The sequence below is a fragment of the Plodia interpunctella genome, chromosome 6 (genome assembly GCF_027563975.2).
Source record: "Plodia interpunctella isolate USDA-ARS_2022_Savannah chromosome 6, ilPloInte3.2, whole genome shotgun sequence".
Taxonomy (NCBI): Eukaryota; Metazoa; Arthropoda; class Insecta; order Lepidoptera; family Pyralidae; genus Plodia; species Plodia interpunctella.
Window position 1 is genome coordinate 10884223 of NC_071299.1, and position 17897 is coordinate 10902119.

At 41.2% G+C, this 17897-nt stretch overlaps 1 protein-coding gene and 1 long non-coding RNA gene across 5 annotated transcripts in view; both read right to left on the bottom strand.

Moving 5' to 3' along the window:
• Positions 1–858: 858 nt before the first annotated feature.
• Positions 859–17897, bottom strand: part of LOC128671056 (uncharacterized protein) — a 35682-nt gene continuing 18643 nt past the window's right edge. For all 4 annotated transcript variants that reach the window (XM_053747177.2, XM_053747178.2, XM_053747176.2 and 1 more), the window contains 21 exons: positions 17499–17711; positions 16884–17004; positions 16610–16742; positions 15776–15944; positions 14839–14935; positions 13895–14044; positions 13331–13396; positions 12311–12447; positions 11615–11837; positions 11098–11304; positions 10295–10559; positions 9659–9900; positions 9098–9232; positions 8352–8501; positions 7866–8043; positions 6345–6474; positions 4586–4825; positions 4045–4198; positions 2605–2811; positions 2072–2101; positions 859–2005 (listed from right to left, as the gene is read on the bottom strand). In XM_053747177.2, coding sequence (XP_053603152.1) covers positions 1022–2005; positions 2072–2101; positions 2605–2811; positions 4045–4198; positions 4586–4825; positions 6345–6474; positions 7866–8043; positions 8352–8501; positions 9098–9232; positions 9659–9900; positions 10295–10559; positions 11098–11304; positions 11615–11837; positions 12311–12447; positions 13331–13396; positions 13895–14044; positions 14839–14935; positions 15776–15944; positions 16610–16742; positions 16884–17004; positions 17499–17711 — 4231 coding nt within the window. In that variant the 3' untranslated portion in view covers positions 859–1021. The remainder of the gene's footprint in view (positions 2006–2071; positions 2102–2604; positions 2812–4044; positions 4199–4585; positions 4826–6344; positions 6475–7865; positions 8044–8351; positions 8502–9097; positions 9233–9658; positions 9901–10294; positions 10560–11097; positions 11305–11614; positions 11838–12310; positions 12448–13330; positions 13397–13894; positions 14045–14838; positions 14936–15775; positions 15945–16609; positions 16743–16883; positions 17005–17498; positions 17712–17897) is intronic.
• On the bottom strand, positions 5586–6338 carry LOC128671058 (uncharacterized). The gene is made up of 2 exons (XR_008404810.1): positions 5916–6338; positions 5586–5885 (listed from the first exon to the last, which is right to left on the bottom strand). It is a non-coding gene; the product is annotated as an uncharacterized LOC128671058 (long non-coding RNA).

Consider the following 17897-nt stretch of genomic DNA (forward strand, 5'->3'; position numbering starts at 1 on the left):
TTTATATTAATCCCATTTTTATAAAAAGAAAATTATAATATAGTATTTAATAGATACAAAACGACAGACAAATTACAACTAACAAAGTAAAATATAACATTCATATAATGTACTATCTATTATTAAATAATATCATAATGAATATATTAATCTCATGTTAACTAGCAAAATTGTAGCAAATTTATAGATTATTTAAACTAAATTTGCGAAAATGGAACACAATGTGATGTCATTTATTATTGCAGCCTCATATCATAAAATTATATACCCAAATATATAATTAATAATTACAAAGCAAGAAAATGCATCGTAATTCAGAGTTGTGAAAGTCGTCCCTAATCATAAGAAAACATCTACCAAGTAGATTTCAATGGTATAATTTAGATATTTCACGGACTTTGTGCACTATACGACGGTGACGATAATTAGTAAATTAAATTACTAGAATAACAACACAATTTCTTAACATAGTGAACTTAACGTATAGTATATGGCACTAAAACAATATTTCTTACACCGACCACCGCCCAATCATTCGAGACATAATAAAATATATACTTACGTGCATTATAGAATATTATGAATTAAATAAAAATAATAAATAATAATAAATATAAATATATTAGGACAAATCACACAGATTGAGCTAGCCCCAAAGTAAGTTCGAGACTTGTGTTATGGGATACTAACTCAACGATACTATATTTTATAAATAGATACATATATAAATAGACATCCAAGACCCGGGCCAATCAGAAAAAGATCATTTTCCATCATGACCCGACCGGGGATCGAACCCGGGACCTCTCGGTTCAGCGGCAAGAACTTTACCGCTGCGCCACCGAGGTCGTCAAATGAAATGAATCTCAATGTATTGTCTACACCGTAAGGGATAGAGACGTGACAAATTTGTTAATACACTAATAATATGGCACTATGGGAGACCGGTCTATATATATATATATATATATATATATATATATATTTAGACGATCAGCCCTATATATTTTCATTTTAACTTTTACGCCAGACTCAAAAAGTAGAAAGATATCAAGGCTAATGCGTAAAAAAGCGCGCTACTAGCCAATACCGCGCGTATAGTTGCGCGCTGTGCGTTGCGCGTCGAAGAGCGAGGCCCCCGCCCCAAAGATGATCGCCTCGCCCGCCCCAGCAGCGGCGCCTGCGCACCGTTGTTATACCGCTCTGTGTTTAAAATCTTGCGCTCCAAAAACCCGCTTTTCGCCGTCTGGACCACATTTTCTTTATTTTCATCTTTATTATCTTTGTAGGACACTGTGCTAGACCGTCTTTTGCGAATAGAACCGGAATCCGATTTGATATCGATCTCCATATATTCGTCCAAAGCGAATTGAGGTATGCGTGCTTCTGTGGATATTATCGAAGTTAAAGATGACCGACTGACGCAGCGCTGCAGAGATGCCCGGGGAGGGTCTTTGTAAAAGGCGAATGGGGGAAAACCGTCGCGCGGACGACGGTACTCCAGCGGGCGACGCCAGCCCTCGCGCTCGAATTCTCGCATTTCGAATCGAGCATCCGAAGACAGAGCGAACAGTTGGGGAACGTCGCGACGGATGCGTCTCAGCGGGGCGTACCGCGGCGAGCGGTACACTGTGCGCGCGTCTGCGTCCCGCAACACTCCCGCGCCGGGAGACAATTTCGGTATCGGATTCCGAAGCGGGATATAATGGGTCGTTTTATTCATCTGAACGAACGCGTCGAACTTTCTCGAGGGGACAGGTATCGCGTCGAGCGGTAACCCGTACTTGAAGTATCGATCGCTGTAAACGACGGTCGCGAGCGATCCGCTGCGACTCTGCAGGAAGTTGTAGATGGTGCGGGCGAGGCGCTCGGGCGCGGGTCTGCGGCGCAGCAGACGGGCGAGGCAGGGGAGGCGCTGGCGATGAGGGCGGGGAGGACGCGGCGGGGCGGAGTACACCTCGGCGTAGAGGCGGCGCGGGGAGGGCGCGCGGGGCGCGTGGCGCAGGCGGCGGGCGCGCGCGCGTCACGCTCCCAGCGGCCGCGCGCGCCGCGCCGCCTGCGCCGCGTGCAGCACCTCCAGCACCAGCGCGGAGCTCCACGCCTGTGTCGAGACGATATTATATTTTATACTACCTTTTGCATGCGGCTCTGCCCGCGTTCTTGTATTAGTATACGGGAATTGTTCCATTTCTCGAGACATGTTGTACCACCATGTCCTTTGCTGTGCTCTTAACTACATGTAATGCAAAATTTAAAGAACATCGGTGGAGTAGAAAAAGCGTGAAGAGGTAACAACAAATAAACTTACTTTCGCATTTATAATATTAGTAGTGGAACTAGCTGTTGTCCGGGGCAAAAAACTTTAACTCCACGTTAAAAACTAAACTCAATCCAATACCAAAATTTGACGTGAAAAAAGAAAAGATGCACTTCCAAGTATATAAATATCAGTATTTAAGATTCCTAGAACCTTCGGATTCACACACGCGTCTTAACACATTAATAGATTCTAAACAAAACACAAATAAGTTTAATTGATTAACTATAAGTTTTCGTGTTGACCTTGTGGTCAGCACTTCCTAGACATAGTAATGCAAAACTCACCTGAGTACGACAAGAATCTCTGCAATACGCGCCATTAGCATTCGTCAACTCAGGCAGCCCGCGCCACGGACTAGACCTGATCTCCGCACAGAGCGGGCCCAGCGCGCCGTACACGGCCGCCACGGTGCGCGCGTAGCGGCCCACCTCGTGCGCGAAGTTGAGGCGCGCGCGCAGGTAGAACCCGATTGGCCACACCCATTCCGGACCCTACATGGAAATTATTTGTCAAAAGGAGAACGGAAGTTTAGTATGGACGTTTTGTTCCCCTATGAAATCGAATGATCCATGATGAGCTTTTGCATAATAGTAGACTATATTCAATAGAATAACGGTGCTGATTTTCAGATTTTATAAACATGGGGATCTTGAGAAATAAGGTATCGAAAAATTGGATATTACTTAGGAATTCCATGCGTAGTTTCCATTTAAAACTATTAAATTGACAGATATTGTTGTGGTGTCAATGTCAATTTGACATTTGCGAAACGGAAGCTTGAATTTGACATTGACATTTCAATGATCAATTTTATCGGAGGCAGAATCAATCGATTTTATACACGTTGTACGTTAGTATATTTATAATTTACCTAATAATAAATAAATAAATATATTAGGACAAATCACACAGATTGAGCTAGCCCCAAAGTAAGTTCGAGACTTGTGTTATGGGATACTAACTCAACGATACTATATTTTATAACAAATACATATATAGATAAACATCCAAGACCCGGGCCAATCAGAAAAAGATCATTTTCCATCACGACCCGACCGGGGATCGAACCCGAGACCTCTCGGTTCAGTGGCAAGAACTTGCCCACTGCGCCACCGAGGTCGTCGTGGGCAAATGTAAACTTGGGCGTCGTCACCTATATTGGGCAAATGTAATATAATAATTATATAACATAAAATTCAATATTCATAATACATTAGTATGTTACGTATAATCAATGAAAATAATTTAATCGATTATTGGCAATCGATTAATTCGATATTTATTTAAACCTTACATTCCGATCTACGTGGATTTTTTTGAGAATATAATAAAAATTAAACATGAGTATGTAAGATTCCCCCAACTAGTAAAAAAAAATTAATGGCTGGAAAATACATACAATACTTTTGACTTACATAATAATCCCTGTAAATGCAATCTAAAAGTATACCAGTTCCCATTCTCCTTTGAAATTACGTCATACGGAAACTGAATTGAATAGACAGTTGTGGAAACAGAAAAGGGAGACCTTTGCCCAGATGTGGGACACAAAATATAAACAAATCGTCATACCAATCAAAATTTTAACTTACATACCAGCAAAGAATAAAAAATAGTCCGGAATTTAGACAAATTTAGATAGATAGATAGATTTAGGATTATTAGAGGAAAAAGGGAACTTACATAGCCTGGTGGGATCTAACCGGCTGGATATGATATGTTACCTGGTGGTAGTTAAATCCATGAGCCACATTAGGGTCGTCACTACTGTTAGAGTTGTCATAGTCTCCGCGATAGGCCCAGTCCTCAGGGTCCAGGGTCTTGACGCCCAGGGGCCCGAGCAGCAGTTTCTCTACAATATCCAACGCTGCCCAGGCTCTGTTGACAAATAAAAATGTAAACATATATTACGGTAGACACATACTGCTAATAGTTTGTAGCTTTGAGAAATATTAAATGGTTTAAAATTTTACTTGAAAAAGCGCCGGTGAATTTTTTTTTTTTTTACGTGGCCAAAAGAAAATCTATGGTTTCACTGCTTTTCAATCTTTCCGTGAAAGAAGGAAACAAAGACACCCTTCATATATACATATATATAGATGGATAGACTCTGTGACTGAGGATAGGAAGGAGTTTCGAGCGGACGTGAATATGACAGCTAATAGAAACGGAGAGAAAGGACATATTGAGCCTAAATTATGGGAATTCGTATGGAAGATGACGGATTTCGAACAGTGCCATGCAATTTTAAGCTATAATACGTACTTTTTCGGGTCAAACAATTCCGGCGCCACAGCCATAGCGATGGGGAAGTTGCACCTGAGCTGGTAGTCGGCCCAGGGGCGGGAGGCGCCGTGGCTGTCCTTGTAGATGCCGCGGCGGTGCACGAGGTCGGGCCGCGCGTCCGCGGCGGACGGCGCGGGCGGGATCCAGAAGTAGCGCTCGAAATTGGCGCGAATCTTGTCTGCCCATTGTGAGTACGTCCAGGAGGTTAGGCTGCCGTCTCTGGAGTGAAAACGAAACGTTTTGGCGCGAATTTTTGTCGGCCCATTGCATGTATGTACATAGCATGTATGCATGTATGTAATGTATGTATGTAGGAGGTTAAGCTAGCATACGTTCTAAAAATGATGATGTGTTATATAGACCAAAAGGCGTTATAACTTTGGACTTCAATGAGCTCTTGCTGTTAAGTGGTAATATATATATCATTAAGTATAATAATCTTTCATATCTCGATGAACAATTTACTATACATTGCTCATCGAGAAATGAAAGTCACATATTTTAACAAGAGCGTATGTCGAAAACACACGAGTAACGTACTTTAATAAATTACTTACACTTAAACGTACTTTCTTTCGAGGGATACATAAGTGTTTTATAGGACACCTGCCTACGAAGATAATAAAATATAAGAATAAAATACAATTTCTAAGTTTTTAAATTTGCATAAACGAACGTGGACGATGACACATGTTGGATTAAGTTTTTCTTTTAACACCACATTGTAAAAAAGAAAAAATGTAAACTCATGTTTTTGTAAATAAATAATCTTTGTCTTTGCCTAATACTTACACAATTACAACAACATCGATCAAATATTCACATGAGATCCTATTTATTTTTAAATTGAATAATATTTTTTGCCTTCTACATACAATACAATAATACACAATACAATAATATTCATTGCTGTCAATATTAACACGACGGAATTGTGTTTGGACCTGTCTAAATGACGTTTGTACGCAGCGATGTTCCCATTCATTTCGTCCGGGTTATAATTAATTCCCAAGATTTTCATACAATTTTTCAGGCCGGTTTTTGTTCGACTTCTATTTACGTACTTTCACTTAAAAGTTCAAACATGGAATTTGATTCTGTCAGATCGAGTGTCGTATAAAACCTATAAAACATTCATTAACTTCAAACTCGATAACGATAAATTATGGCCAATTGAGCGTAATTTAATAATGTAAACAAGATTTTTCCTGTATATCGGTAGATAAAATTTCCACATAATTGCACGGCATTGTATATTTGCACAATAGTAATGACATACCTGACGACGGCCGGGCAGCTCACAACATACCTGTGCCTCCTGACGACGGCCGGGCAGCTCACAACATACCTGTGCCTCCTGACGACGCCCGGGCAGCTCACAACATACCTGTGCCTCCTGACGACGGCCGGGCAGCTCACAACATACCTGTGCCTCCTGACGACGGCCGGGCAGCTCACAACATACCTGTGCCTCCTGACGACGGCCGGGCAGCTCACAACATACCTGTGCCTCCTGACGACGGCCGGGCAGCTCACAACATACCTGTGCCTCCTGACGACGGCCGGGCAGCTCACAACATACCTGTGCCTCCTGACGACGGCCGGGCAGCTCACAACATACCTGTGCCTCCTGACGACGGCCGGGCAGCTCACAACATACCTGTGCCTCCTGACGACGGCCGGGCAGCTCACAACATACCTGTGCCTCCTGACGACGGCCGGGCAGCTCACAACATACCTGTGCCTCCTGACGACGCCCGGGTAGGGGTACCGGCCGGCGCGGTGCTGCGCCGCGAGCCAGCTGACGGCGGAGTGCGCGAGCCCCACGAGCTCCACCGCCGACCCGTCGCGCGGGGTCGCCGGCTTGCCTGCGTGCAATACTTTATTTGTATCTGTTTTTATTTTATTACTTTTACATCTCTCATATTCGGTAAGTATGTCATTTTTACCCCCAAATGGGGCTTTTAAGTGCGCTTTAGGGTAATAATGTAGCTAGAAAAGCCCTAGGGTGGTAAGTAATTTAAAAAAACACTTCATACTGGCAATAGACATAATGCATTCAGCCCAATGACCAAAGAGGTCGCTTCGCTTTTCAGCCTTGTCTTCGTATGAGTACAATAGTCATCAATTTTAAATATCGAACGGCGAAGCTCAATTTCGTTCTTGAAAAAAAAAAATTAAAAAGTTCTTGACTTGGGTTATTTTTAGTGAAAAAAGGCGGGAATAGAAAATTTATAAATTTTAACTAGGTAATAAAATGTTTTATTCTTCTAATGCCGGTGTTTTTCTGCTTACCTCACAATCGAGATGTAAAGCAGAGTAGTAAGCTCGTGTGTAAGCATCAATTGCACCCTCGGACTACAGGCGCCCTCGATGCGCTCGTACGCCTATCTCGGGCTGCAATTGATGCCTTACAGCCCTTGGCTACTAATCTACTATAAATTGTTATATTGATTTATTTTAAAAGAAACGTAGCACTACGCTCTACTATTTGCCTATGACGTAGTTACTTGGACGGAGGAGAGTGCGATGCAAGGATTCCGTTGTTGTATCTAGTAACGGACAGACGTGTCCAATAGAATATTGATTGATTGATATTGATGAATATGATGTTGATTTGTTAATGTGTTAATCTATGGAAATACATAACTTGTTTATAAAGAAGTGAAGTTTTATTCGACAATACTGTAACCCCAGTTTACTTCAGACGACGACTGACGACCTCCGTGACCTAATGGTCATCACGCCGGACTACTACACTGGAGGTCCCTGGTTCAATTCCCGGCCAGGTCAACATGGAAAATGATTTTGTTCAGATTGACCTGGGTCTGGGATGTTTATCTATATAATGTTATATAGAATATAGTATCGTTGAGTTAGTATCCCATAACACAAGTTTAGAACTTACTTTGGGGCTAGCTCAATCTGTGTGATTTGTTCATATATGTACCTATATTTATTATAATTTATCCCTTAGGCTCTACGTTGACCGGCTGCACCTAGCCGGCGAAATTATGTGTAACGGTACTTCGGGGCTTAGCCGTAACACATAAATAAGATGTGACACAGAATGGAAACATACCTAACATATGAGACACGTCAGAGGAATTTATTTCATAATATGTAAGGATAAATGTACCTTAGATTAAAAAGTTCTTAAGGCTCCAGTATTATCTAAAATTCCATCACGTACACCAAATGCTAGTGTCGCCCTCTGGCGTGATAATATTGCAGTTGTTCCCTATTTAAACAACCTTACCTCTAGTGCCGGCGGGTTCTGAGGACCCCATCTTGTCCATCCAGGTGCCACAATTGGCGTCGTTCCCTCCGAACGGGAATCCCGTCTCGGGGTCCACTCCGATCTGAATGTTGAACCCTTTGTCCGACATGTGGGCGTCGATCGCGCGGCCGGCGTTGCGCTCGCGGAACACTAGACCCTAGAGTGGGGGGTTAAGGTGCATTTTAAATTAACAATCTTTTAAAATCAGAAATAATAATTTAATCTTTTAAGAATCAGAAATAATAATTGCTCTTACCAGGCCAGATGACGTTCATTGAAAAGTGAGCTTTAAAACGTCCTCTTTAGACACACTTTACATTGACAACAAATTAGCGGACTACTTGCTATCAGTAATCATCTTGTCAATGTAATGTACTTACAAAGACGCCTTAAAGCTCACTTTTCAATGAACGTCAACTTGCCAGTTACGATCATAAAACATTGGTGATGTTATGATGTTTTTACCTGAAAATGCACGTCCAGTGCTTCCTGCATGACGTCATGTAGCGGCTGGTCGACGGCACCAGGGGGTGCGGGTTCGCTGTCGTCCTTAGGGAACAGCCGGGACACGGGGTCCGACAGTATCGCGTGGCCTTGGGGCACTAGGGTGCAGTACTGAAGAAAAAAGATAAATTGTATAATAGTGTTTTCTTATATAGAGGATATGGAGTGGTTCTATTTCTGGGCGGGAACCACATGCCGAAGAAAACCTGTGAGAAATTTGTTCTCATAAACGTATAAAACACTAAAACACTCAAGATTGCTAGAAACTAGTTACGATCAAGTTCGTGGATCGGGTCGGGAGTATATATATATATATATATGTTTACACCTTTTGACCATACATTGTTATATTACTGATAAAAAATTACACATAAATTTATATTTAAAAAATGGTAAGCCCTTCTGGCATAATAGGGACCAACAGTGTTTAAATGACTTTCTTTCGGCATTTCTTCTCAGCAGTGGTCCGTTCCGAAATGCTAGTAGTTTGTAGCTTTGGTAAACATCATTTAATTTAGAATATGACGTGAAAAAGTGCCTGTGAAGGCCTAATTTCTGAATAAATGACTTGATTTGATTTGATTTCAAATAACCTGAAATTCACGATGCGTATTTTCATGATAGAGAAACATATAGAATCAAGTGTTTCTCACGCGAATGGTCCGAGAAACATTAGAAATGTTCATGTGTAGTCATGTTTTACGAACCTCTTTGATGCTCTGCAGCCACCACCAGACGGCGTCACGGCAGTTGAACCTTGCATTATGGCCGCCGTCAAGTAGATTCGGAATGAGGCCGTGACGAAGGCATGCGCCGAAGCCCAGGATGTGGTAGCGGGCGTCCTGGAAACAATTCACTATGTTATATCATAGTTAATGAGAGGTATATACAGATGTTCGATGGCCTTGCTAAAAGGGAAAGAGCCGTCAGCGTTGATAATGTAGTCAGAGTTGTCACAGAGTATAGGAGATGTTATACTGAATTTGTATTAATTAATTGTAATTTAAAAGTTCTAGGTCTTGAGTCGCTCTCAGTTCGGTCGGCTGTAGTTACAGTCTGAAAGTATAATACAGTACTGCAGTAAGCCCGCCATATATATATATATATATATATATATATATATATATATATATATATATATATATATATATATATATATATATATATATATATATATATATATATATATATATAACATGAATACAAGATAGCATACAGGTTTCAACTTAAATTGATAGTACAGATCACAAATCTTAAAGCAAACTTACTTGGTACCGTTCGGTCAGTAGGAAAATTCCCTTAAGAGCTATGAACGTGTCCCGCCCCCAGCACCTCATGTAGCCGGTGGCGAAGTGCGGCAACCCCGCCGACAGCGAGGACACGTTCGATGGCCGCGGCGGCGCCAGCGCGGGAGAGAGGGGGGGCAGCGCCGCGTGGGTGGGGGCCGCGGTCAGCTGCACGCTCGTCAGCGCCAGCGCGCGGGAGAACGAGCCGCCGCGCCCCGGGGCGCCTGCAGACATTACACGACATTTATGTAGTTTTTTAATACGAGTCTATCCTCCACTAGTTGAAAGTAGTTTTCGCCAAGAGTTATGATTTAAACATTATTTGTTACTACTTAACACGATCACAAAAGAATATACTTAAAATCTTTAGAATGATAATAACATCATGCCCAATTTTATTCAATTTATTTTTCAGGGTCTTCGGCATCCTTAGTTGTCAGATCTAACGTCATCAATCCAATACATGGATTTGTCACGTTCAGCAAATTGAAATTTCCATTTAATTTAAATTTTCATTCCGTCATACATTACGTTACCAAACATAACGTGCTTAAAAATTACCATTTCGATCGAGAATGAGCATTATCAATATAATTAAGAAATTAAGATCAAACTTACCCAATTTACTCAAAGCAACCTTTGTAACTTCATCGTACAGAGCCATCAATAGCGCATCAGCATACGCGGGAACCAAAAAGCGCGGGATTTCCGACAGCGGCCGCAATATCTCGCGTATGCGTGAGGCTATTGGCGCCAAATTTGGGTCTCGTTCTAGACGCTGCCATTGGTAGTCGAGCAGCCAATCACCGGCGCGTAAATTGTCGCAGAGCGGGTGGCCGAGGTCGTCTGAAGGACGGACTTCGGAGAGGATAGAGGCCACGCCCTGGAAGCCGTTATTATTACGTTTATTTCTCAAACGTTTATTATCTCATAGGTTGTTTAATATCATTTATTTTTATTGTCACAGTTTTCAGTATTTAGTATTCTAGTGCTTCCGAATCATTGTGGCCAACTAGCTCTAGTTATCAGAAAACTAGCTTTTGATCGCGGCTTTGCCCGCGTTAATTTCCCACGGGAACAGTTAATTTCCCGGTACCCTATGTCCTTCTCCACACTTCAAATTACATGTATACAAAAATTCAAAAATATTTGTTGAGTAGATAGAGCGTGAAGAGGTAACAAACGAACAAACAAACTTATTTTCGATTTTATAATATTAGTTAGGAATTAATAGAAGTAAGTACAACACTTATATATTATGTATTTATGCATTAATTTTTAACATAAACGACAGTTCGAAAGAAATTAATTTCATTTCATTGGCCACTAAAAACACAAGAAAAATAAAAAAACAAAAAAACGTTTCCTAATTCAAATGAGCGGCAAACAAAGAAAAAAACAAAAGCGTTCCAAATGTAAACCTGCAGTCCGGCGTAGACGGCGGGCCCCAGACCGGGCACGTCGTAGACGCCGGCGCCGCGCGCCGCGCGCTCCTCCGCGTCGCAGCGGTGCAGCAGCGCGCCCAGCGCGCCCAGCCCCAGCTGCGACAGCTGCGGCTCCAGCCCCAGCGCGTCCGGACGCTGCGCGTGCACCAGCTCTATCTGCCGGCTCAGCTGACCCAGCGCCGTCTGAAGATTTGCTTGTTATACTATAACCGCTTAATGATTCCTCGCCCTCGGACCGAGAGCGGCTCGTTATGTGGTTTATCTATAATATCCAACATGATTGTATGTTCCATATGTACATATCTATTGAGAAACCTATTGCAAGTCAGTCAAATTGTGTGAAATTGATTTCATTCTTGACGTTAAGCCTCTTTAAGAATGCTGTTGTTACCTGTCAATGCTTTCAGTGATTTAGTCTCCACGTGCACCATGCATGGAATTCTAGTTCAAAATAAAAAATGTTATTTGAGGGCAACCTTGAAAAAAAACTCACTGCATGCTGATTATGATGCAACCGCAAACACACAACAGTGCCGGGCCTCAGCGGACGGAACTCCAGCACCGTGTGCGGTCCATCGCGGCGCGACGCTGAGAACACGGTGGAAGAGGACAGGGCCACGCGGCGATGGAGGTTGAGCGAGTACTCAGACAGGCCGTTGATGATGCGCGGGTGCCGGGTGTGGGCCGCCGGCGGCTGCAGCGGCCGCCCGGTCTTCCTGATGGAACAATTTTTAATAAACTTATTTGTTATACTAGTGTTCCGCTGTCTTCGCTTGCGTGGAAATTGATTTTCTATAAAATTTATACCGATTTTAGTATTAACATAAACATATTATATTATTTATTTGGTCGTTCTATGTTTATGCTAATATGACAATATATGTAGTATTTTAGGCAATTCGATCATGTAATACGTTTTGTGCAATAAATTATTTTCAATTTCACTTTTGCAGTTTTCATATGAACACGAGATATCATTTAGGCAAATAATGTATACACCATCAATTGACAAAAACAATTTTCATAAAATTAGGCACTGCTACAAACATTTGTGGAACTAAAAAACTTTATTTGTATGAAACGAATAATCTTTAATTACATTCAATAAATATCGGAAAGATCAAAGATTGAATCGAAAACATATTTGATTGAATGAATGAATTGAACGAATAACACAACTTGTTCTCACTTGTGATCAACATGCGTGAGGTCGGCTTCGAATAAGATCTCCTCCAATTCTCCCTCAAACTTCAGAGGCTTGACGTATCTCCCGTTGTCCGCAGGGTCCGGAGCATTGAACGCCGTGAACGCTACCAAGATCACCGACTAAAAATATAATTATATTATTATGAGTCTCTGTTACTTCAATAAATAAATTCATTCTATATCGCAACATTATTCCATCAGATGGCAGCACTGAGATATGACGTATTGATGGTAAACAAAAATATAGAAAAAATATTACAGTTAAAATGCGCATCGCGCTATGATTTCTTTGTCTACTATCTATTTGCCTAAAATGTAAAGTTATACATTCTTATATACAATAGATGGACATTATTTACCTACATTTATGACAAGTATTTTCGTGACTTCGCAATTGCGGACTAACCAATGATGCATATCATAAATGAATGCTTTTGAATATACCACAATAATAACAATGTAACAGCGTTGCATTGTATGTTGTTTCTGAATTCAGGAATCTTCGTAACCGTTCATTAATCCAAAGGATAAAAAATGTACGAAAAGCAAGATGTTAACACACTGGTGCCACCTCACTAGGTGGCGCCAGCGTGTTAACAACTTGCTTTTCGTACATTTTCGTGTTGGACATTGCAATCTAAAGTAGTGACTTTAGTTTGCAACTTCCAACACGAAAATGGGACAGTGCTCGATTGGAACCGAATTCATTGCTGGTCTAAGGTTCGTTCACTTTCCATCCTTCCCATATCTATAATATTTTAAATGAAAACACAAAGAATAATTGGTAAAAATTGGCGCTATATTGTTTACTACCACACGTCAGACAGCGCCATCTGCGCCGAACTTTGCGTATTATTCCCTAATACACGAATGTTTGTCAAGGGCGTTTAAATGAGTGAATATATCAAGCTTATAGTCATGCTCAATTGCACAATTGTCACGTTGACATCCGTCGACGGAGAACGCAGAAATTGTGTTTGACGTTTAATTGCAATATACTTACTTTTCGAGACTTAGGGTTATGTCGAGTCACAGCGACGACATCAGCGTCCATTTGATCCACATACACCTGTCCAATAATAATAATAACAATACAATATAATTATACAAGCGTGCTGGATTTTAACGCAATGCAATGCAAAGCGTGATAATTTTGAGTACTTATTGATCAACGCACGTGTGAAACATACCACATTTTTCAAGAGACTTGATAACGCATTATATAGAATAAATTAATAGTGGTGTGAATTTTCAAGTGTATCGAAAAATAATGTAAGTTTGTTTTTTGTTATACCTATATTAGTACTAGCCGAAGAGTTTGGTTTTTGTAGCGGCCAAAGTGACGGTTTGAGCATTTAAACTTAATTATTAGCCAAATGTATATCTGTCTCCGCTTTCACGGCTAAACCGTTGGACCGATTTTGATGAAATTTGGTACGCATGCAGTTAAAGACCACCGTTCAAACATAGGCTATACGGGGGTGAAAATTTGTATAAAAATCATGTTTGTTCCGCTTTCAAAAGCTAGAGTGCAATAAAATAATTAGAAGCAAAACCAATCAAGTACCTCAGAATATCCAGTTCTGGCCAGTTCGGCGTGGAGGTCGTTGAGCACCCGCTTGGCCGCGAGGATGCCGACACCGGCGCCCGCGCGCGGCTCATCCTCGTCCGCCGCGCCCCACTCCGCGTACAGGCGGGCCTCGTCCACCACGTGGATCTGAGGGGAAATGCTGATATAACTATCATAAGGTTTTATGTCACCTGGAGTTTATACAGTACATAATTTGTAATGTACGCAAAAATATTGATTTTTAATAGTTTCAATAAAAAGACATGTTACGCTTGTGATAATTGATTTAAATATCTAAAAAAATATTGCTGTTCATCCAAATTAAACTCGTGTCTGGTGCTGGTTAACTCAATTCTGTTATCTAAAAACAAAATACAGATCAGTGTAATTTTGTAGGTCAAGGTCATTGTGTAAATTGCAGTATCGATCCCCCACGAAATGGGATAAAATATATTACTTCAGATCCTTCGAGCCGGATAAACAAGTGACCGATTTAGGTACACGAACACGAACAAGTAACAACTGTGTGTGGTTTTAATATTTACCTTTAATATTTTTTTTTAAGTTTTAAATTTATTATACTTAATCAATTACTCTGATACTTGCTTGCTTGCTCTGTATATGATTATAGATTAGATTTAAAATATTGTTGAATGAAATTATGTACTGTATTATCTGTATTATGTTTGTGCGCCTAATATATAAAATAACCACTAAGCTATTATTGGTCTATCACGCCGGTCAGGTCAATATGAAAAATTATCTTTTTCAGATTGACTTGGGTCTTGTATCTATCTATATATTTATATGTTATATAGAATATAGCATCGTTGAGTTAGTATCCAATAACACAAGTATCAAACTTACTTCGGAGCTAACTCAATCTGTGTGATTTGTCTCTATATATTTATTTATTTATTGTACACATGAAAGGGACGTACGTGATGCGGCACCAGCTCGTCGTAGCCGCGCGTGGAGCCGGTGGCGCAGCACGCCATGGCCACCAGCGCCGCGGACGGCAGCATGTCGAACACCGAACTGGAGAATGTTCACTTTTTGTTCACAACAACTTCATTCAGTGATTCATTACTTCTTCACAGGGACCTTTTGCCTTGGAAACAAGACGAAAGACGACGAACTAACGTAGTATGGAATAGAACATACATAGTGACGAGATTGTTGTAAAACTGGGAATACGATGTTAACTGGTGTTTAAGACTGTGTTAGAAAAGTCCCAGGTTCGAATCCAATTCGTTGGTTTGTATACCAAGCTGTATTATAGTTTTTCATATAGCACCACTTGTTTCCGGTTAAGGAAAACATCGTGAGAAAAGATTATTTGCTAATAGGCGCGGTAGGTAGTAGTAAAAGTAATGTCAGATGCCTTTAGGCGATTTGAAAAAGTTTTGACATCGGTGTTAGCAATTAACACACTCAAAAAAAAGAAGAGCTCTATCCCGTCTGTTCTCGTGTATTTCTCATACGTATTTCTCTTACTTCTATCAACGAAACGAAACGCAGGTATGTTTTTGGAACTTATAAGAGTCGACTTGCTGTAGAGCAATTTTCTTAATAAAAAGTAAAAATTACGTAATGTATAAGTTACTAACAGAATTAAGTTACAATATGTCTACCAAACAGATGCAAATCTGAAATTAAAACATTTTATATTTTTACTAGATATTGCCCGTTACTTCGCTCCCGTGGGAGTTTTGAGATAAAACATAGCCTATAGCAATCTTGGATAATGTAACTTTCTAACGGTGGAAGAATTGTTGAAATCGGTTCGGTGGTTTCGGAGATTACCCGCCTCAAACATACAAACTCACAAACGCTCACCTACCTCTTTATAATAATAGTATAGATTGAGCAACTGACCGTTTGTCCAAGGGCGAAGGGTTGTCATGCGTCAAGTCCAGTAGCATTGCGTGCGCCACCCGCGGCGCGGCGGCGCGCCTGGGCGGCCGGATGAACGACCCGACCGGTCGCCCGCCGAATCGGTGGACCAGTCGACCCTGCTCGTGGGAGTCCCACGCGCTTTGCGCCTCTTAAAAACGAGAGATCTATCTTTGTCTACACCGTTTGGCTATATAAGTACTGGCTGCGTCCCGTGGCTTCGCTCCTGTGGGAATTTCGGGACAGAAAGTATGTCCGTCTCCGTAGGTACTTCAAAACTAAGTGTATGAAAAATTTCAAGAAAATTGGTTGAACAGATAAAGCGTGAAGGGGTAATAAACAAACAATCTTACTTTCGCATTTATAATATTAGTTAGGATTAGTAACTAGGTTATTTTGTTTCATACCAATTTATTTTGTTTATTAGGGAAACTAAATAATCCTCTTTTCAAATTATTCCACACTAGATAAAGAAATTTATTACAAAATATTATAGTTTTCCATTACAATATGTAGTCAAAGTCTACTATGAAGAATTTGATGGCCACCGTTAATTTATTTATACGTTTCTCTTTCTTCTACGAGCGAAACGAAAGATGAATGTCTACAGCTTTCTCTATCTAAGTCTTATGCGGGCTCCACATTATCGTCGAACGCGAACGCGAATGCATTAACTGAACATTGCGTAGTTTATATGAGTGCTTTTATTTACCACAATGAAAAACCAGCAATGTATGGCGAATCCGACAAAGTTCGGCGAACTTCTCCGCGATAGTGTGGAGTGGAGACATTAAGTACACAGTCAGTGCTCCTTACCACGTATAAGCGAGGTGATCCCGAGGCGGTTGACGAAGATGTTGTCGACCTGGTCGGAGTTGGTGAACAGCTCCGCCACCACGTACAGGTCGGGCTTCACGTTGCGGGCGCAGTCCAACATATACTCTGCCACCTTCATACATACAAATTTATTTATTTCCATCTCTCTCTCTCTCTCTCTCTCTCTCTCTCTCTGTCATTTGAATTTTCCAGACTTTGAGCATCGTAATGATTGGGAACAAGCGAAGATGAGAGAGATATCAAGTTGACTCACATGTAGCGGGGTGGAGTGACAGTTGTCCAGTCGAACGCCATCGAACACCTCCGCGGTCAACTCCACATACTGCCGCATGTGGGACCATAGGAACACGCTGTCCTCGGGACGATCACCATATCTGATTTTAAAAAGAACTATCTCGAATAAAAAATTAGAAACTACCAAAATTTAAAATAAAAAAAAAAGAACGAACTAAATTAAACATTTTAAAAACCATTTTGAGCAAATTAAAAAGTAACCTAAATTAAAAATTTAAGACACCGCAGACTTCGAAATTGGCGTCATCCTCTCATCAGCTAGAAAAGTGCTGACGGTTTCCAAACGGCTGAACGCATTTTTTTTCAAAAAATGGGGCGGGACATATGTACAATATAACAACGGCCGAGACGCGCGCGCCATATTCCCCTCCAACCAGTCGGCAAAAAGGATTCAGTACGCGCGCGTCGTGAGTGCTTGATTCAAAAATTCTTAATTTTCTATTTGGACGCGCGAAAGTTTGACCAGTGGCGCTAGTGTGCTTTGTTCCCAAGTGCTTAAAATGCAACTTTAAATATCTATTAGATTCCCACTAAGAGTCTCAATGTGAAGACAATAAAATCGCACAAGACTAACCTCAATTTAACACTGTCTCCCCACGCAATCAGTTCCCTCCTCAGATAAACTCTTCCATTATGCTCCTTCGAGGCGAAATCTTGCAGTGGGTCCGCGTTCATGACCCACCCGTTGTGGGCCATGACCAGCTGGCCCTGGTCCCCGAACAGGGCCGCCTCTACTTCCGCTAAAGAACTAGTTTCGACCCGAATCGCGGCCCCCCATGTGAAGTATCTGTAAATTATTTTAACTTTATTTGCGGCAGATTCTAGAGATAGTGGAGATTTTGTGAAAAAAAGATGGGAAATTGATATTTTGCGATTTTAATGCAACATGCATTTGACGACCTCGGTGGCGCAGTGGTAAAGTTCTTGCCACTGAACCGAGAGGTCCCGGGTTCGATCCCCGGTCGGGTCATGA